Source organism: Catharus ustulatus, chromosome 5 (genome assembly GCF_009819885.2).
Source record: "Catharus ustulatus isolate bCatUst1 chromosome 5, bCatUst1.pri.v2, whole genome shotgun sequence".
In the NCBI taxonomy this organism is placed as follows: domain Eukaryota; kingdom Metazoa; phylum Chordata; class Aves; order Passeriformes; family Turdidae; genus Catharus; species Catharus ustulatus.
In genome coordinates this window covers 68,070,713-68,089,860 of record NC_046225.1, presented here as the reverse complement: position 1 = coordinate 68,089,860, position 19,148 = coordinate 68,070,713, and the positions used below count along the sequence as shown (strand labels likewise).

The window sequence follows — 19,148 nt, the reverse complement described above, 5'->3', positions numbered from 1 at the left end:
TTTGCAGTGAAGTACTGTGAAAATATATGAAAGGGTTGACAAGTCTGCCAGCTTGCAAAACAAATGTTAAGAGCTTTCACTCAATGGCAAATCCCAATAGCAAACAGGTACCTGACACCAACTGCTTGAAGATGTCAGGCAGCACAGAGAAGACATCTGCCAGAGAAATGCAACTCACACACGTCATCATTACCAGGAGTAATGAAATGACAAATGTTGCCATCAGTTCTAAAACAACTGAACTGGAGATGAAACTCTAAAGGAAAAACACCCAAATTTACAAGTTTTATTATGACAGGAGAAAAAGTAAAGTAGATAAGCATTGCCTCAGATTTAAGTTTCATCTTGACATCATCACTTTAAAATGGCTGTTCCCAGTTTTTCTTCTTTTTCTAGACTGGCACTGTCTCCACCAAAATTAAATTGGAAGACATTGTATAAAAGAAAATAATTTCCTTTGAAAAAGTCTTAGCTCACTCGCATGTCAGACAACAGCCTAATCCTGGCACAAGTTTCTGGCTTTGCTACCTCTGCAACAAGTCTCTTAAATACAAACCTTATGAGAACTTCATTCTAGAGTCCACCAGCTCTGTTCCAGTTTAGAAAAACCTCAGACAGAGATAATTCAGAAAACCTTTCTCACCACAAATCAGTGAGGAAGGATCAATGGGTTGGACAGAGTCTACTTTTGGTTCTTACTTATTCCCACTGTTGTTAAAAGGTATCTTTGTCTGCTGCCGTTTCTAAACTTTGTGAACATGAAGGTTTCTTTCAGTCAACTTCTTTCCCTGATCTTAGTAATTACTGTGCTGTCTCCACTGACCTCTAACAGAACTAATATAATGTCTCCAGGGTTGCAAATTAAGCAACAAGAAAGCCTTGGCCATTACTTTAGCAAAAATACTCCTGGTTCAACCCACACTGTTTAACCCCTGTATCAATTAACAAAGTAACATCAGGAATAGAGTCTTGCCAACTTCTAACCAATCATTAGGTTTCAGAACCCAGCAGGGAGTTTATTTCACTTTTGGCTAATTTGTCTCCTTAATGAGATCTATTTCTGCCTAATTCTACAAGAAAATGTTCTTCAATGGACAGATGCAATCAAACATGAAAACACCACACCTCTGAACTGTCTCATTGTTCCCAGTGATTATGGTACATACTCTCAGTTTGCTCCTGCAAGAATGTTAATGATGCAATTATTATTTCATAGATAATTCACTGCCAATCCTGAGTTCTTTAACAGCCCTTCACAGGTACCCTCTCCATCAAGGCATGCTCATTGGTGCTGACTGTTTCTCTTCAGCATAGATACAATTCTAATAGAGCACAGAATGAAACAGCATATATTTTTCCCCCTAGAGACTGTTTAGTCTCATACCACTTAAACTTATCAGATAGTAGGAGACACCTTCAGATAAGGCTTTTTTACACCTGAAACAGAAAGCCACTTTCCATGACAGACTGGCGCCAGGCCATTTTGCAGTGTCAGCCTTTGGCAGCAAGGCCAGCTCGAGAACTCAGTCCCTTATCTCAGCATCCCACCTACCCTGTCCCCAGTGTCACCACCACTCTCAGTGCTCTTCTACCTGGGGCACCTGTGAAGGGCTTTAGTGCACAGATCCAGAGTAACCCACATCATTTCACTGCTCAAGTTCACAGACTCTACAAATAAGATCATCACTACAGCTGAACACGAGTTTCCAAGAGCAAAGCTGACCACAGCTTATTTAAACTGGCCTTGGATAAGGATCTAAAACTTCAAAGCTCTCAGAGCTGTGCTTTGAGGGGTGCCATGCTTAACTACGGGAATAGGAACAAGGACTGTGTAAATCTGGAATGGAAAACTTTTAAACTGATGCTGCCAGTGGACCATGGAATAAGGTCTAAGGAACTATGTGTGATAAAATAGAAATATACATTTGAACAGGGTTATTTTTTTACAGAAAATCAAAGTTCATTTCTCTTGTTTGTCCACGCTCAACTAAATATCCAGGCAACAAAGTTAAGATATTTACTGAAACTAAAATGTTTATAACATTTCTATGAAGTGCTCAAGGGCTTGCTTGAATCAAAAACTGAGCAACCCTCATGCACAGATTCTAAAGCTATCATAGAACTCTGACCAAAACTATTCAAATTTACAGAAATATCTCCTTCTGAAATCACTCTATGCCTTTCCATTAATGCAGTTTTAAAGCTCGCTGGTAAGCCATAGAACTGGTAAATTTAAAAGCTTTTACCTGCTAGGAAAGAAAGAACACACAGCATTAAAAATCAACGAAAAATTTTATTTCACTGAGTACAGAATTAATTGAGTTATGCTAAACTCATACAGCTGTAGACAAAAGACAAAGAAAGGCCAATGTGAAATTATACCACAAATAAAGAGTTATATCCAACAACCGTTCAACTCAAAACCAAGTCCAAACCTTTGGAGACTTTCATTCTAAGAGTGGTCAAGCTTCAAATAATTTCTACAGTCTGTGTATTTTAAATGAGCAATTTAAAGTTCTCCTAAAAATCTGCATCAAGATAATGGTGCTTTCCTGGTTGAGGAATTCCCTCATATTTTTCTTTTCTCAATTATAAAATATGATATTTGCATCGCAGAATAAGCCAGACAACCACAAATATATTAATTAGATCTACTGAGAAAACTTATCACATTCCAGCTACAGAGTCAAAGTATTTTACAGTCAAATTCGCAAAATCCCTATGGAAGAAAACTGTACAAATAATAAACAAGGCTGGCACTGAGGCCAGAGGTTTTTATTGAATGTATTAAAATGAAAAATGTATTTTCATACCAGTTATCACATAAGTCAAAAGTGAACATGACTCTGAAAGTCTGCTAGGATTTGTCTCTATTTATGTCTTCATCAGACCTAAAAAGAAAAAAAGCTAACAAAAAATACACAAAAAAACCTTTTCACTGTATCAGAACAATTCTAAAGCAAAAACTACCAGAGCTTACATCACAAAGGCAGTTAGCTCAGTGTCTCAGTTGCACAAATCAATTGAACAAGCTTTGCAGCCTCAAGATGATCATCATTTAACACCTCTACATGAACTATTACACTGTTTGATTATGAGCACTGTGTATGTGGAATAGCAACAACTTTAACAGCGGTTACAGACACCACAGGGCAATTGAGAAATCAAAGAATACAAATATCTGGTGCTTGGTATTTGCATAAGTAATCTTCAGGCACAGAAACCTTGAGACCTCTAGAGAACTGAAAATATATTCTCAGGGCAAACCTAAGAATGTATATTGTGTAAATCATATGTTAGTATCAAGAGCACTACATTTTCTGAATTAAAGTCAAGGCTTTTCTCAGAAACATGGAACAAAGAGCAGAATAAACATGTTAGCAGTATCTAGCTTTATTTTTTCCACTGTGTGAAGAACTGTGTACTTGGGGTGATTCTGCTGCTGTTCATCTCAACACTACTTTGAGAAGTGTTGAAAAAATAGCACTACTCTAAAAAATGGAAATCCAGCAAGAGAGAATAGTGGTACAAGCAAAAAGGTAAGCTCTCTTAACCAAGAGCACACTTTCTGCATAATTAATTTAGCACAAGTACAGATTTCCCAAAGCCTTTAAAAGGGGAAGTTTTTATCAGTGCAAGCACTGCAAAAGCATGCAGTAACAAAGCTTGCTATCTGAAGCCTGCACTCCAACAGCAAATTCATCCTTATCACAAGCTGTTTTCATATCAATCATTTCAAACTTCTTCAAAGCAACAATAGCTTGCTAATACATGCAATGCTTCAAAAAATGGATAATTTTTAAAATTACTGTCTTAAAGTCTGCATTATTTTTCACCAAGAACACTGTAGCAATGAGTTAACAAATTCTTTCAAAAGCCTAAGCAGAAGACAACCAGTGCATCTATTCCAAAAGGAACTTAGAGTTATAAGTGAACTATCTAAGCTTCTCATTCTCTCTGGCTAACTATAAAGTTAAAATGACTGAACAAGTCATCCTAATAGATAACAATTTATTTTCTTCCCATCATCTTAAACTCCAGCCATTCACTTAGTAGTTTATTGCTATATTAGACACAAAGAGTACAAAAAAGGGCAGTCTGAAACTAATCTCTCAAACTCCAAAATATTTTGCAATCCCTCCTTCTAATATGCAGAAGTCTTTGTTGTAGCCAATATTTAACATATATATATGTATTTAACGTATTTAGCACCTGAAGGTTTTTATCAGAAGGTGTACCATGAGGATCCAGCAAGAGGAGCTTGAAGCCTTGGCCCAGTCCCAAAGATTTGGCATCACTGGCATAAGCACACCCTGGTGGGACGAGTTCTGTGGCTGCAGTGCCCTGTTGGATGTTCCAGGCTCTCCAGGAGGAAAGGGCAGGGCAGGGCAGGTGAGGCAGGGGCTGGAATGCACAGAGCTCATAGCTGGCAGAGGCACAGCTGAGAACCTCTGGGTAAGGACTAAGGCACAAACAAATTAATTGGGGATGTTTTTGAGAGACCTCACTGCAGTTACAATTTCCTCTTGAGGGGAAGAGGGGTAGGCACTGATCTCTGCTCTTTGGTGAGTGGCAGAACCCAAGGGAACGACCTGAAGTTGTGTCAGGGGAGCTTTAGGCTGGATATTAGGGAAAGGTTCTTCACCCAGGGGGTGGCTGGGCACTAGAAGGGGCCCTCTAGGATAGTGGTCACAGCACCAAGCCTGATGGAGGTCAAGGAGTGCTTGGACAATGCGCTCAGGGATTTGGTTTGACTCTTGTGGATGGTGCTGGGTGTGGCCAAAAGTTAGACTGGATGATCCTTGTGGATGTTCCATTAAAGGATTTTGTTTAACAAAAACTTACTTATGATAACCCGACACACGAGAAAAACAGATTGTGCAATAGTCCACAAAATATTCTTCATAATAAACCATTATTGTGAAATGAATTCTTTTCTATTAAAAAACAGGCTTTATATTTCAAATATTTTAATGAAATTAATGAAAATTAAATTCCACTGCTAAGAACTGACTTGAAAAAATTACTAACTTGCCTTCCTGTCTTTCTTATCATACTTCTCCAGCATTAAAGAAAAAAATAAATTAAAGGGATTTTTCTATATGATTAAGTGAAAAGGTTTCTAGTAGAAGAAAGCAGACTTAATCCCCAAGTACAGAAACATCATAAAATAATTTGCACAATATTGTTAATCTTGCTAACGTGGTGCTACCACGTGCATATGGAGAAAAGAAAGAAAATTGCAGCATATTTAAGTCATGAAACTACATAAACAATTCAGTGGCTGATAGGAGAATCTATCCTTCTTTGCAGCAGTTAAAAAAAAAAAAACATTTAAACTTTAGTCAACCACACTATAGCAGAGCTGACAGCAATCCTCTGATGGCACTGCTGAAGAGTGTGGAAGAACTATAAAGCCCCTGATAGTCAGACACGTCACATTACATTAATTCCTACATAACTGGATCTGGTACAGTATCTTACTTCACAAGTGCTGAGAAAAGTCAGGCTTAAAATGACCTGACTCCATTGTCCTCATTTAGCCTTCAAATGCTCTGGGAATTACACTACTGTGTCTCAGGTCCACTCCCAATACTCATTCAAGGTATCAACATGCCAGTTGTTAGCAATATAAAAACTATGATCGAGGGCAAATAATCATATATTAAGAAATGAAAAATAATTTCATCTTTTGAAGCTGAGTGTTAGAAGACTCCAATACCTCTGAAATTAAGAGCCTTCTATAGCTGGGTTCTCTTTCACAAGGAAGAAAATGTTGTATTTTTAAATTTGAATAAAACTTGTGACCAAAAGAAGGAACTGTTCTAATTGAAGTACAGATGAAATATTAATTTGGCTCTCCTGTTAGCACCTCATGTTTTATATAGAAGACTACCTCATCTTCCACCCAAGCCAGTGGTTTTCCACAGGAGTTTGCATGCAATGATTGTGGTCATCATGAGCAGATGGTACAGCACAACCTTGCATCATAGTCTCTTTAGTAACAACCTATGGCTACCCCAGCATGCACCATTTAACATAATATAATCACATTCCTTTTTCACTGATTAAAAATTAATTGTGTTTTGTATACAAAGATAATTTCTCTTTTCATTATTTAGCAACTTGTCAATCCAGATTCAGTTTCACCCTTGTGCATTATTGATTACCACCTGTGTTGTCATTTCATGCTACATCAACTTTTATTTATTTTTAAATATATATAATAAGAAAACTCAAATGTCACACAGTGAAGAGTCTTTCCATTTCCCACTACAGAGAAATCAAGGCATGCTCTGTGACAACTCAGTCAGGTTTCTCTTCTGCTCTCAAATTGTTACTAACCAATTTGCAAGTCCTGCAACAGCTTCAGAGTTCTATGTGATGGTGTTGTTTTTTTTGTTTGGAGTTGGATTTTTTTTCTGGTCTGTTGTTTTCATTTGTTTGGTTCTGTTTTGGTAGTTGGTGTTTTTTTTATTTTGTTTGAGTTTTTGTGTCACTCTTGTTGGTGTCTTGTGGGGTTTTATTTATTAAATAAAAGTAGAAAATATCTATTAAATAAAAACATAGAAATCTGCCCACCTACATGGTGTAAGCTGATGTGAAAAACAGCTGGACTGCTATCCCCACATCAGGCTGAAATCAGTAACCACCTCCTAAAGTGACCCATTATCAAACATCACCAATGCTTCAGTCAGACACTACACAGTATCAGACAAAAAGTTGCCCCACTTCTGGACTGGTCTTATCCATCTATCTCCCTCCTCAGAAAGCAAATAACATTACTAAGCTCTGAAGATACACAAAAAACATATTTTCAAAGATTAAGAGCATATATTTTCTTTTTGTGTTAGAGTTTTGAGTCAACAATGCCAAGTGCAAAGTCCTGCCCCATGCTGGGGAAATCTAGTGAAAGGTGTCCCCGCCCATAGCAGTGGTTTGGAATTCAGTGATATTCAAGATTTCTTCCAACCCAAACTATCCTATGGCTGTGATTTTTGCATGTGACAAAGAAGATTCCCCTAGTATGCTCCCAGCAGCACTGTTCCTTTACTCCTTGTTTGCCATATTCAATTTAAATCATCTTTCCACACCCCACAGTAAGCTCCTTCAGCCTGTAACACATTCTCCTTTACAGGGAGGGCAAAGCTTTGTTTCCACTGACACTTGTATCTCAACTTATTTCACAGTGATGCTTTCAGTTGTTAAATTGAGCTTGAAGAAATATGGAGATAAGTGTGGCTGACACACAGTATTTTTTGATAAAATTCACCACATATTTTGTATTGCTACAGAAACTGAGACAGACAAGTGATGAAACACAACACTGAAATATGATTACAGTAATTTCACGAATACAAGCCGCACCAATTTGACCAAAATTTTGGTGGAAACGCGGAAGTGCGGCTAATATTCCGGGGCGGCTAATCTATTAACAAAATTCTAAAAGCTGCCAACACGGAAGTGAGAGCCCGCGGCAGCCCCAAGCCAAGCTGGAGCCCGGCCGGCCCCGGTAGAGGTGGGAAAGCCTGGCAGAGGCGGGGCCAGCAGTGTCGGGGGCGGGCGGCAGAGCCTGAGCCAGCAGGGCGGGGGAGCCCGGGAGAACTGGGGCTAGCAGTGCAGGGGAGCATGGCAGAAGCAGGAAGGCCGGCGGGTGGGGCTGCCTGGCAGCGGGGGAAGCCCAGCATAATCGGGGCCAGCAGCGTGGGGGAGCCCGGCGGTGCGGGGGCCTGCAGTGCCGGCCAGGGCGAGGAAACGCGGCGGCGGTGCAGACGGGAGGGGGCGGCCGGCGAGCGTGGTGGCGGCGGCGGCAGCCCTGCCGGCGGGGCGAGCGAAAGCGGCGCTCGCGAAAGCGCCGCCCGGCGAGCGAAAGCGCCGCCGCTCGCGAAAGCGCCGCCGCTCACCGCGAAAGCGCCGCCGCTCGCCGCGAACCGCTCGCCGCGAACCGCTCGCCGCGAGCCGCGAGCCGCGAAAGCGCCGCCGCGAGCCGCGAACCGCTCGCCGCTCGCCGCTCGCCGCGAACCGCGAGCCGCGAAAGCGCCGCCGCGAGCCGCGAACCGCGAGCGCGCCGCCGCGAGCCGCGAGCCGCGAAAGCGCCGCCGCGAGCCGCGAGCCGCGAAAGCGCCGCCGCGAGCCGCGAACCGCGAGCCGCGAAAGCGCCGCCGCGAGCCGCGAACCGCGAGCCGCGAAAGCGCCGCCGCGAGCCGCGAACCGCGAGCCGCGAAAGCGCCGCCGCGAGCCGCGAACCGCGAGCCGCGAAAGCGCCGCCGCGAGCCGCGAACCGCGAGCCGCGAAAGCGCCGCCGCGAGCCGCGAACCGCGAGCCGCGAAAGCGCCGCCGCGAGCCGCGAACCGCGAGCCGCGAAAGCGCCGCCGCGAGCCGCGAAAGCGCCGCGGGGCGGGCGACAAGCGGCAGCGGGGCGGACGGCGAGCCCGGCGGCGGCAGCCCTGCCAGCCGGGCGAGCGAACGCGGCAGCGGGGCGGTGCTGACGGGAGAGGGGGGCCAGCGAGCCCGGCGGCGGCGGCAGCACCACCCGGCCAGCCCCGCCGAGCCGTGGCGCTGAGCTGGGCCACCCGGCCCCGTCGGCAACCATGAGCGGGCCGAGCCTGCCTGGCCCCGCCCCGAGCCAGTAAAGCCCGCTATGCCGCGATCCTCTTACTAATTGGCCAATTTGTGAAAGCTGCGCACGGATTCTCGCGACGAACGAAAGTGCGGCTAATATTCGGGGTGCGGCTTATCTATTGACAAAGACAGCAACATTGTCGAGGCACCGGGGGTGCGGCTTATAATCCGTGCGGCTTGTATTCGTGAAACTACTGTAGTTTTCTCTGAGGGCTCCAACTCCCCAGCAACATTCACTCATGCTACAGTGGATAAGGAAGTTCAGGTGCCTGCTTCCCAGCACTATATGAAGGAGTCACCTATACAGGAGACAGTCCACTAAAGGCTACATTTCAAAGCCTAATGATACAGCAAACTGGAACTGCTAAAGCTGACTGGGAAATGCTGGGTTGCCAATTGCAGTCATTCAGGAGGTGCTTCCCAAGAAGTCAAATAGAGGAAAGGAGTGAAGAACCAGTGTAATATACTGCCAGTCAATGCAGTGTCCATCACTCCTACCACTCAGCCAGAAACAGACATGTCTCACAAATATTACAAATTCCCCATTTTACTATTCTGTGGAACAGTGCAAATGGACAGCCAGGAAAGTCTGTGGTTTGCTTCAGGTCAGTGCCCTGATGGGGTAAATTCCTCCCTCGTGCACTTCAGCAGATCAAGCGACACACTGCTGAGATACAATCTGCAGGAATAGTGCTGATAAAACCATGCTGGAACTGACTCATGTGCTATTCTGAGACCTCAGCACTGTACACAGAAAAATAATTCTCAGTGTACTGAAACAGCAAGCAAGGACTATGATCCTAAAAACATTCTCATGACGTGAAGTACTTTAGGCACAGATTTGTTACCAGTGATGTCCTAAAAAAAGTCTGCTTTAGAAACAAATGGGTTTTTTGCTCTTTACTCCTAAACAAAACAAAGGAAGTTTTGTAATATTTAACAATAAACCTAGCTCCATTTAAATAGCTGATAAATTGTGTTAAACCAGTTTACCAAATCAACTAACAAAATATTAACGTGAAAACAACAACAATCTAGGTAAATTAACTTAGAGAGTGATAGGGAATGCATGAGTGAATAATTCAAAAGTGTACATGAGTTGCCATCACCTCTTATAAAATTCAATACTGTGTGATGTTGTGAGCAGCACAGGAAAGGACACCTTGTTATACCATTAATACAAAAACACTGCAAGATTGGTGTTGCAAGGGAAAAAACCTCAGATGAACAAGCACTGCATATTACTGAAGATTCACTAATGCAGACATGTTTTTCTTAAGGAAAAAAGAGTTTTCCTTCTAGAACCATCAATCAAGTTCAATAAACCAAAGTCTGACATTTTACCTACCTTTTGGTACATTTAAGAAAAACTTACACAGCTTTTTATCATACATCTCAGCACACTTTAAGTATTGTTAATCTTAACAGAAAACAACAGAGAAATGTTTTATTCTGTTGAATAGGTATTAATCACACAATAAATGCAAGATACTGTATTGATAGATATGTTATGTTCTCACAATATTTTACCACTGACATGAAAACAGCACAGCAAAATGACGGATGGTATTTTTATAATAGGCTACCAAACCTGGAAAACAGTGTTACATCACATTATGGAGAAAATGAAAAGCTTTGAAAACATCATCTTACTCATCTTTCCACTCTTACTCATGGATTATGCTACTCAGCATCCTGCTGTACAATCAACCCACAGGATTTGAAAACCAAGCTGCAAGATGTTCAGAAATTGAATTTGAAAAGTTAATTTACTGTAAAAAGTGTGATTCTTATCAGCAGATAGGATTATGACAAAGCAGAAGACAACATTCAGAGCTGCAGCTCTTTACTAAGAAAGCATCAATAGTCTTGAAGACTGCAGTTCTCTGCACATCCACAGGAACACCACAATGCACCACACCTTCAACTTGCCTTGACTAACACTGCCAGTTTTGTTAAGACAGAAAACTTTATGTCTGCTATAAAGTATTACATCCTTTAGGCAGAGACCTTCTGGTCTGGTTTGTCTGAGTCTGTTCACACACTCCAATAAACTTGGAGATCTTTAACAGAACTATCAAGTTCAAAATAGACACAAAGATTCAAAGCTTGGCTCTTCAGATATGGTTAAGATCCAACATAACACCCAACCTCTCTCCAAGAAGATTCACAGTTCGTAGGACTTGACAGAATTCTTTTTCAAAAAGTCACACTAATTTAAAGGCATTTCCTTTATCTAGTTGATTAAAAAAAATTGAAAAAAATCATCTCTTAAGCAAACACTATCAGTGCATGATCTGAAAATAAGCAACCCAGGAACAATGATTTAATTTAAAAAAAACAGATGCCAAGACAGAAGGACATGGAATTTTAGAAATCTTTGTCACTAGAAAACAGGAAAATCTGATAGAAATGTTATGCCTCCAAATTTCAGGGAGATAAAAAATTGGGAAGAATCTGGAAATCTCAAAACCAAGGTTTCCATGGAAAAACTAGCACAGAGTAAGACAGAAAACCATGCAAAGACTGGGAATCTGGCAAACTACATTCTGTGGTCACAAAATACTTTTTGAAAGCATTGCTTGAAGGGTCAGAAAGTTCACATTTCTAAATAAAATGTCTCAGAATTGCCTGTTTTTGCAGATACCAGAGGCACTGCACAATGCAGCTGCTACCCTACTTTTACAAGCACAACCTTGCACCACAACGTTCTGAGCCCTGGCTGTCAGTTCTCCATTCTCCAACTCCAGCACACCTTGGGCTAAAACCAGTTTCTCCTCCTACCATGTGATATTTGGTCAGCAAATACCTACATTTTGAATTCTTACTAAAACACTTTTACTTCTCATTTGGAAATTACAGGAAAAATTCTTAAAAGAATGCAAAACCACAGCATTTACACGAAGTACTACAAAACATTGTAAGACTTAATTAAGCAAAAGCATTTTTGACATCACATTTGACAATGATCTGACCTATTCTACAGAACTTTTAAAACTACAAATTACAAAAATAGCTACATAAAAAAACCCTCCATCTTTTCTTTCAGTTCTAGCAACAGATTTTTTTTTTTAGAAACAGCAATCTGTGTGACAAATGAAATTACCAGACATAAGAAGATATTAAGAGTCACAAGGTGGTGAATCACCACAGAACAAGCCAAGCAAACTGACCAAGGAGCAACCAGAGTCTGCATTTCCTGCACTCCTACAGGTGAAAGATTCAGAGAAGCTTCTTTTTGAATAGAACAGCTCTTCAGGTCTGCCTATATTACAGGAAACACATCAGAAATCCTGTGTGCCTGCAGGCAGACAAGGAATAACTTGTCATTGCCAGGGATAAAACAACCAAGGAGATTTGTCTTGCACAATGATACTGTTAATGCACCCTTAATATCAGAAAACCTTTCCTGCAGTCTGGAAAGAATTTGACTAGAAAGTTTGTGGAACATTCACTACTGGAGGTTTTATGGAAGTCAGATAAGTATTTGTGAAGTGTGGTTCAGGTACAGCTGGTCTGTCAACCAGAAGACTGAAATCTTCCCCTAAAGATAACTTTCACATCTATTTTTTTTTCACTCCAAGTCACCGCATTTTTAATTGTTAATAAACTTACAGCTTCCAGTTTGGTAATCCCTTAAACTCACATTTTTCTCCAGAAACAATACAGTAGGAAATTGTGAAGATACTTAAAGTCTACAAAAGTATTAAAATTGTTTCTGACAGAGTAATACATTCACTGCCTACTCTTTCTGTAAGCACTCTCAGAAAGCTGCAATTTTAAAATTTAGTTTTCTTGTAAGCAAACACAGAGCACGTGACTGTTTTTCTTTTCAAGAGATTCAGCTAACCTAATGTGAACATTTCCTACAATGATCAGGGTACTTTTCTTGAAACTCATCTTAACATGATTAGTGATGAAATTTTTCCACATAATGAAGTCTAGTACATTCTATTAGGAGTAACAGGAAGTAATTTTAGCAATGGTGAATCAAAATACATTCTTTACACTTAACTGCCTCGTATTTTACTTGGTGGAGATGTAAATGTTTATTTATTACAATTGTCCTTCCACTTACATTTGTCCTGAGGTGAGAGTAAACATTTAGCTTTCATACAGAAATCCTCCTAAGTATCATACATTTACATTTCATACAGAAATAACACCTGAGCATCATGTATTTTAGACTTGAACCTACTTCAGTTTAAATTATTTTTGAGTGTGACTGGGAGAAGAAATATCAAAGCATTTATGCAAATACAAAGAGTACAACAAAAGTAGTTCTTTCTACCTCAAGAAATCTGAATTAGCTAACTACCATATAACCCTCTGAATGTGTTAATTTACTAATGAAAAACTGAGATTAATGAGGCATGAAAGCTGAGCAGCTACAAATGACATGGCTATTTTTTGCTGATGGAAATTCTGAAATATTTCTCATGTCCTGTAAGCTCTGTATGCTTATTTTATATAAAGGAAACAAAGTTTATAATGTACATTCTTATTCAGGGAAAGCATCAACACGCTTAAATGAGATGTAGGAAATTTAATTTATGGATAGTATTTTCAAAAATACACCCTTTAAAGTAAGGAAAGGCATGCATCTATCAAAGGCTCATTTTAAAAAGCTCTGACACTAAAATCTAACCAATACAAAAAATATTAATGGAATACATTAAATATACATAAAAATCCCAGTGAAATCAGGAAGTTACCACATTGATTACCTGACAGGAGCGAAACTGGTTGACCAGCAGTGTACATCTCTGTGGGTCTTTTCTTCCATCCAAACTGTCCAGTTCAGCTGCTACTTGATTTAGTTCCTCATCAGCATAGTAGAACTGAGCAAGGAGCTGTGGGTCTGTTCTCTGTATTGGAGACATAGACAACATCATATTACTTTTGCAAAAACCAAAAAAACAAGAACAACAAAAAAAACCCAAACAAACCAAAAAACAAACACCAAACCCCAAAAACTAAAACAACTTCAGTTAGTTATAGTCACTGTGATTTTTTTAAACACATAAGCGAGGTAAGCAGTATGGCAGAATGGAAAAGAATGATATTGAGATTATTCACACACACTTAAAAATTTTTTCTACTTTGAAGGAAAAAAACCAACACCCTCTCAAAAAACATCTCACATAATAAATCTGAGACATTACTCAGCTACCATTATCTCCAAAACCACCATGGCATTCTTGCTTCTTGTGGCATAATTATCTGGAGGAGCAAACAACTGAGTCAGAAGGTTTGTTTACTAAACAGAAGAAAACTTCAGCTCTAGGCAGAACAAGACAAAGTTGCTTTCCAAGTTAAAACAAACAAACTGTACCCCCAAACCTATCAAGCAATGGAATAATCTATCAAGCACTATGGTAACCTTTACAGTATGATCTGGTCAGAATCCTCCCTTTGAGCATCACAAGAATGAAACCACAGAAGGTACTGAATCTACCAGAGCCAAGTCGATGCAAACTCTTTGCAACACTAATAATAATAATAATAATATCACTAAACAAGGCATTACAGAGAGAGAAAACTATGTTGCAAGTCTTTCAGGCGGCAAAGAACAGATTGGATTTTTGGCCACATTAAAACAAAGCAGTAACATAATAAAAAGACCAAACTAATAAAGGAATGCTTCCTCAAAAACACTGAGGAATATTAATAGTAAAGATTTATACTATAAAAGGATTTTTCTAAACATCAACAACAAGGAATTCTGGTTTCAACATCTTCATTTTAAGCTGACAAAAACCTACACTCTTGAATATTGTCTTCACTGTAGCCCTGATATAAAGCTGCCCAGGGAGAATGATAAAGCTTGTGATAAATGGTCAGGGAAATAAAATTCAGAAATAATGACAATAAGAGGGAGGCATGTAATTACTCTAGTACTAAATTTTATGCTGTTTAGTTCTAAATATCTGTATTTAAAGTCAAGCTTAGTAAAGCATTTCTTTAAGCATTCCCTACCTGATGATTTTTATTATTTCTGATTTTCATGTTTTCTTTCAGCATTCATCCACAGCCATTAAAACCTTCCAGACAAAGTTAATAAACAAAGATGCAGGAGTCTGTGTGTGGAATTGTGACAAAACACGACTGCTGATTTTTAAGCATCTAAATTGCACTGCAGAAACAAAATAAGGCAATTTATTAAAACTGGTCTCAAGCAAAACAAGTATGCCTGAGACAGCTCCCACGTGGCTGATTTTTTCAGCTGGAGGAACAAAAGTTTTAATTGAGTTCTCTCAACTGTGTTAAGTTTGGTGTGGATTAGTAGTGTGATCTTTGATTAATTGTGTCAATCATATGTGGTCCCTGGCAAGCCGAAACTGCATGAAACTCAATCTCTTCACAGGGGGCCACTTAAAACAAATAAAACACAAGTTTACAAATTCAATTTACTGCACTAGGTAACAGAAAATCAGGGATAGTGCCACATTCAATGCCAACTTTCATTTTCAGTTTTTGCAAAATATGGTTCAAATAATTTAATCCAAATACCTTACTATTCTTTGGCAGAATAAGAATTAGCAATTCCCAGCCTAGTAATACACTTAATTTGAAAACATCTCATGGAGAACCTACCACTTGTCCCGGTAGTTTGTTTCAGGAAATCATCTCTTTTAACAACCAATTAATGCATCTAAGTTCTTGTTTTGATTTACTGGACTTCAGCAACATTGCTCATTTTGCCTTTTCCACTACAGCATCAAGTACTTGCATTAGTTCTATTTGCCTATTTCTGTATTCACTGACTGCAGCAATCCCTTTAACCATAACACCACTGTAGGATGTCCTTTTGGGTTTGGGATTTCTGGGGAGAATTTTTGTTTAGTTGCACAGGAAGTTTTTTGTATGTGCTGATACTGCTGTTACCATCCCAACACCCTCTTGAGTACGAGCTCTCCAGGCAAGAGTGTCATTCTACAAGTGCACCTTGCATTCCTTCTGCCTAATACCTCTTTATGTTCCATACATTCAGCCCAACAAGTGGTCCAGGCTACCCTGAGTGTCTTTACTGCCAGCACAATGTACCACACCACTGGAGGATATTCTCCACAGATTTGAAACCATCACTTCATATATGGGTCATAACTTGCTATTCCTATTTGTATGCTACACACAAACTATCATTCCAGTCAGGACCAAGACAGGAATCAACACATCCCAAATTAAAGAAGAAAAAACAACTCCAACCAAACAAAATAACACATATTTAGCCATGTTATATAACAATACACCATTCTTTTGTTTCATGAAAGATCACTTGCTGAATATTTATTTTAGTAATTTTTCCTTTTTAAGTTCCACTCAACAGGTCAGATACCAAAATCAGAAGATGACTGCCTGTCATTTACTAAGTCAGTATAAAACTGTCCATATGAAAAAGTTGTATTAACTATTGAACTGGTTACATTCTGGCTTTACCCAAGCCTGACCAATGAACAGTGACCAGGATTAGGTTAGTTCAGTTTATTGCACAATGAATTATGATCTGATATTTCAAACAGGATATAAACAGACGATAAGAGAATGTTAAAAACATCTTAAGAGACCTGTTAGCTACAGGCTATTAGATAAATAACAGGTCTGTAGAATTATTTATGGCATGTTATCAGAGGAAAACATGCCAATCTAACTGAAAACAAGCTGGTAACCAAAACTAGAAACTGTCCCAAAAAAACAGTGACAACTACCAGAGGAAAAATTCTATCACAGACTACCCAACATGGGACAGAGACCAAAAAATAATCTACCAACAAGGAGCCAGGGTGCCAACAGACCAATCTCAAACCACACAGTAATTATGGACTCTAAAAATCAGTTTGAAAATCACATTTACAGAAAGAAGGGTGTTTCTTAGGGACACATTCTCTTTTTGAAAGAAAATTGCAAGCACTTTTTTGCATGATTTTTAACAGCAGCTTTCAAGTATCAATACCACCTTTTTCTGAAAAATATAAAACAATACCACCTCTTTTTGAGTAACATAAAAGTGCGTCATCTTGGAACTGACAGCAGCCCATAATTTGAACATTAAGAGGAATGTTTTTCCGCAGCTTCCCGTGATCCTTTGTAGAGAAGCACAGATTTTGTTCAGGTTTTTTCTTCTACTGAGACTGCAACAGGAATGCAGTCACCACCACCACAAAAAGACGACCTGGTGATCCCAAATAAGCCAAAGAACAGACAGAAGCAAGGTAACCATGCAAATGAGCAAGAGCCCAGCTAGTGATAGCACTATCTTCTGAAGCCTGTCAGCTGTCCTCTGGAAAATAATATCCATCGTTTTTGAATTGCTGACCTAAAGTCTTCAGAACAACAGCTAAAACCCAACCCTGCTTAAAATAAACCCCATGGACTTGAAAGGCTCCAGATCTCCCCCACTGTTCACTGGCACTCCTCCAGCACTAAGCATTTGTTTCTCTGCCACATACTCAGGAACCCTGACTTGATCCCTATGGAAAGAAACTATATAGAAAAGCAGTAATTATATGCCTGTAAATAAAATCCAGATTGCCTTCTGACAAGGGAACAAAGTAAATCTACATCAATTGGGGTAACTTTTCAAAAAGCACTTGGTAAAAGGTGCATTTTACACAAATACATTTATTTTATTATGCATTGTAAGAAATGCCTTCACAATATGCCAGAAATGCCAGGACAATACTTGGTGACAGTCCATGTGCAATATTTTTAAGTGCTGCAGGGTCCAAATGACACAACCCTCCCTTAACCAGGAAGGTTAAACATGAACTGCCTGCTCCCCTACTCCTATTCTGCTACAGCCCTAACAGCTGAAGTCAAGTTTTAGAGAGAGGTCATCATGTTCACATCAGTGGAACTGCCTGGTAGCTAGGCAGCTTCCTTTATTCCCCCTGTGGTAAGGGAAAGGGTGGTTTTAGAAACCTGGACAGTAAGGAGTTAATGTAATGCTATGCCTCAAACACCAATTTCTCATTTAAGCGAGAAAGTTGAAACAGGGTGTGCCTGGAAATGGGGGCTGTGCAAACACAGGGCAGCACCTTTTTGGAGCTAATTTTCCCCTTCAGGTCCATGGTGAGTACACAAAGTGCAGAAGCATGGAAGTGGGTTCAAGGAGTGAAGAGGACCATTAGAGGGGCTCAAGACTATCCAGGACCCAAAAGTACTTCCTCACTCTTTTTGGAAATTCTCCATTAGAAGACTGTACCTAGCCCACAGTGTTGCATGAGACTTGGAGAATCCCATCCCTGAGAAGGCATCTTGTCACTCCCATGCCAGTTTGAGTGTATATAACCTGACAAAGCTTTTCTTTCATGGGCCCCCACTCCCAACAAATCACATCCATGACCCCAAGAATAGCAAAACAGTGATCAAATCTCATCACTGGATGCACAGGTGGCAACATCTTTCCTCTCAACTACCTACTCTTGTCCTTTCCTTCTCTTTTCCTTACATATTTTATGATATTTTTATATTTTTGTAGAAGAGAAATAAAACGCCCACAATACTTTCCACTGCAATTGGATTGTTTTAAAATAAATCTGCTTCATAAATACATTGGTCACTCAGCATCTTTTCACTTTAATTCAGCTCAAAGATCTTATTAACTGGAATCTCAGAGGCAGGTCATAATAGTAGTGTCTCTAATAAGAAGGGTCTAGTTGTTCTCAGTCTAAATTTGTCGCCTATTGTATTTTCAAGGAAAGGAAAGAGGTACAGGATCAACCTCAAACTTTCCATTCCCCATCAGACACTCCCAAATATGAACAATTACTGCATAGCACAAATTTTTAAAAAGGGACTTCCCAAATGAAAGCACATTTCCTTTAGGATGAGAATTCATGAAAGCTATAGGTTAAAAACTTGGTTTTATCTGCAGCATACAGAAAATGATGCTTCTATTGGAAAACAACTCCCTGTACCAGTTGGTAACATGGTCTGTGCACAAAGCAGAATTAGGCCCTAAAAAGTTAAAAGAAAGGCACTGATGAACCATCTCAGTATTTTCAAACTTACAAAGGATGTTGCATATAACTAATTTTAAGTTAATTAAATTTAACTAAGACTTATATAACATTATAAGAAGGAAAAAATTTTGTTCAAAAGTGACAGGAATTAGGCACAAAATCCAAAGTTTACTTATCCCCACTATGAAAATATAATGTACTTACAGCAACAGAAACTTAGTCAATTGACAACTTTTTACACCAGTCAGAGTTGCAGTAGAAGGTTTAACTGGCAGACAACAAATTCTAAACACTGAAGGAACTTCTTCAAAAAGGGATACCAGCAGGTTGTTACATCTGCTTATTTTCCACTTCACCTGTAAACAAGTGTATTTACATCCTTCCTTTGGAGAGGTACTTGGAATTTTTCATTAATTTCCAAATGCTGATAAATAGCAAGAAGAAACAATAATTCTCTAACAAGCAGGTGAGTCAAAAATTCTGGCACTTAACTGTCAGAAGGTTTAGCAGCAAAAATACTACTTCATATTAAATGAAAAAGGAACTGTTGTTCCTAGCACA

The 19,148-nt window shown here is 39.8% G+C and overlaps 1 protein-coding gene across 4 annotated transcripts in view; it reads right to left on the bottom strand.

Moving 5' to 3' along the window:
• Nucleotides 1-19,148, bottom strand: part of ZFYVE28 (zinc finger FYVE-type containing 28) — a 148,396-nt gene that overhangs the window by 67,327 nt on the left and 61,921 nt on the right. For all 4 annotated transcript variants that reach the window (XM_033060645.1, XM_033060646.1, XM_033060647.1 and 1 more), the window contains exon 2: nt 13,350-13,490. In XM_033060645.1, coding sequence (XP_032916536.1) covers nt 13,350-13,490 — 141 coding nt within the window. The remainder of the gene's footprint in view (nt 1-13,349; nt 13,491-19,148) is intronic.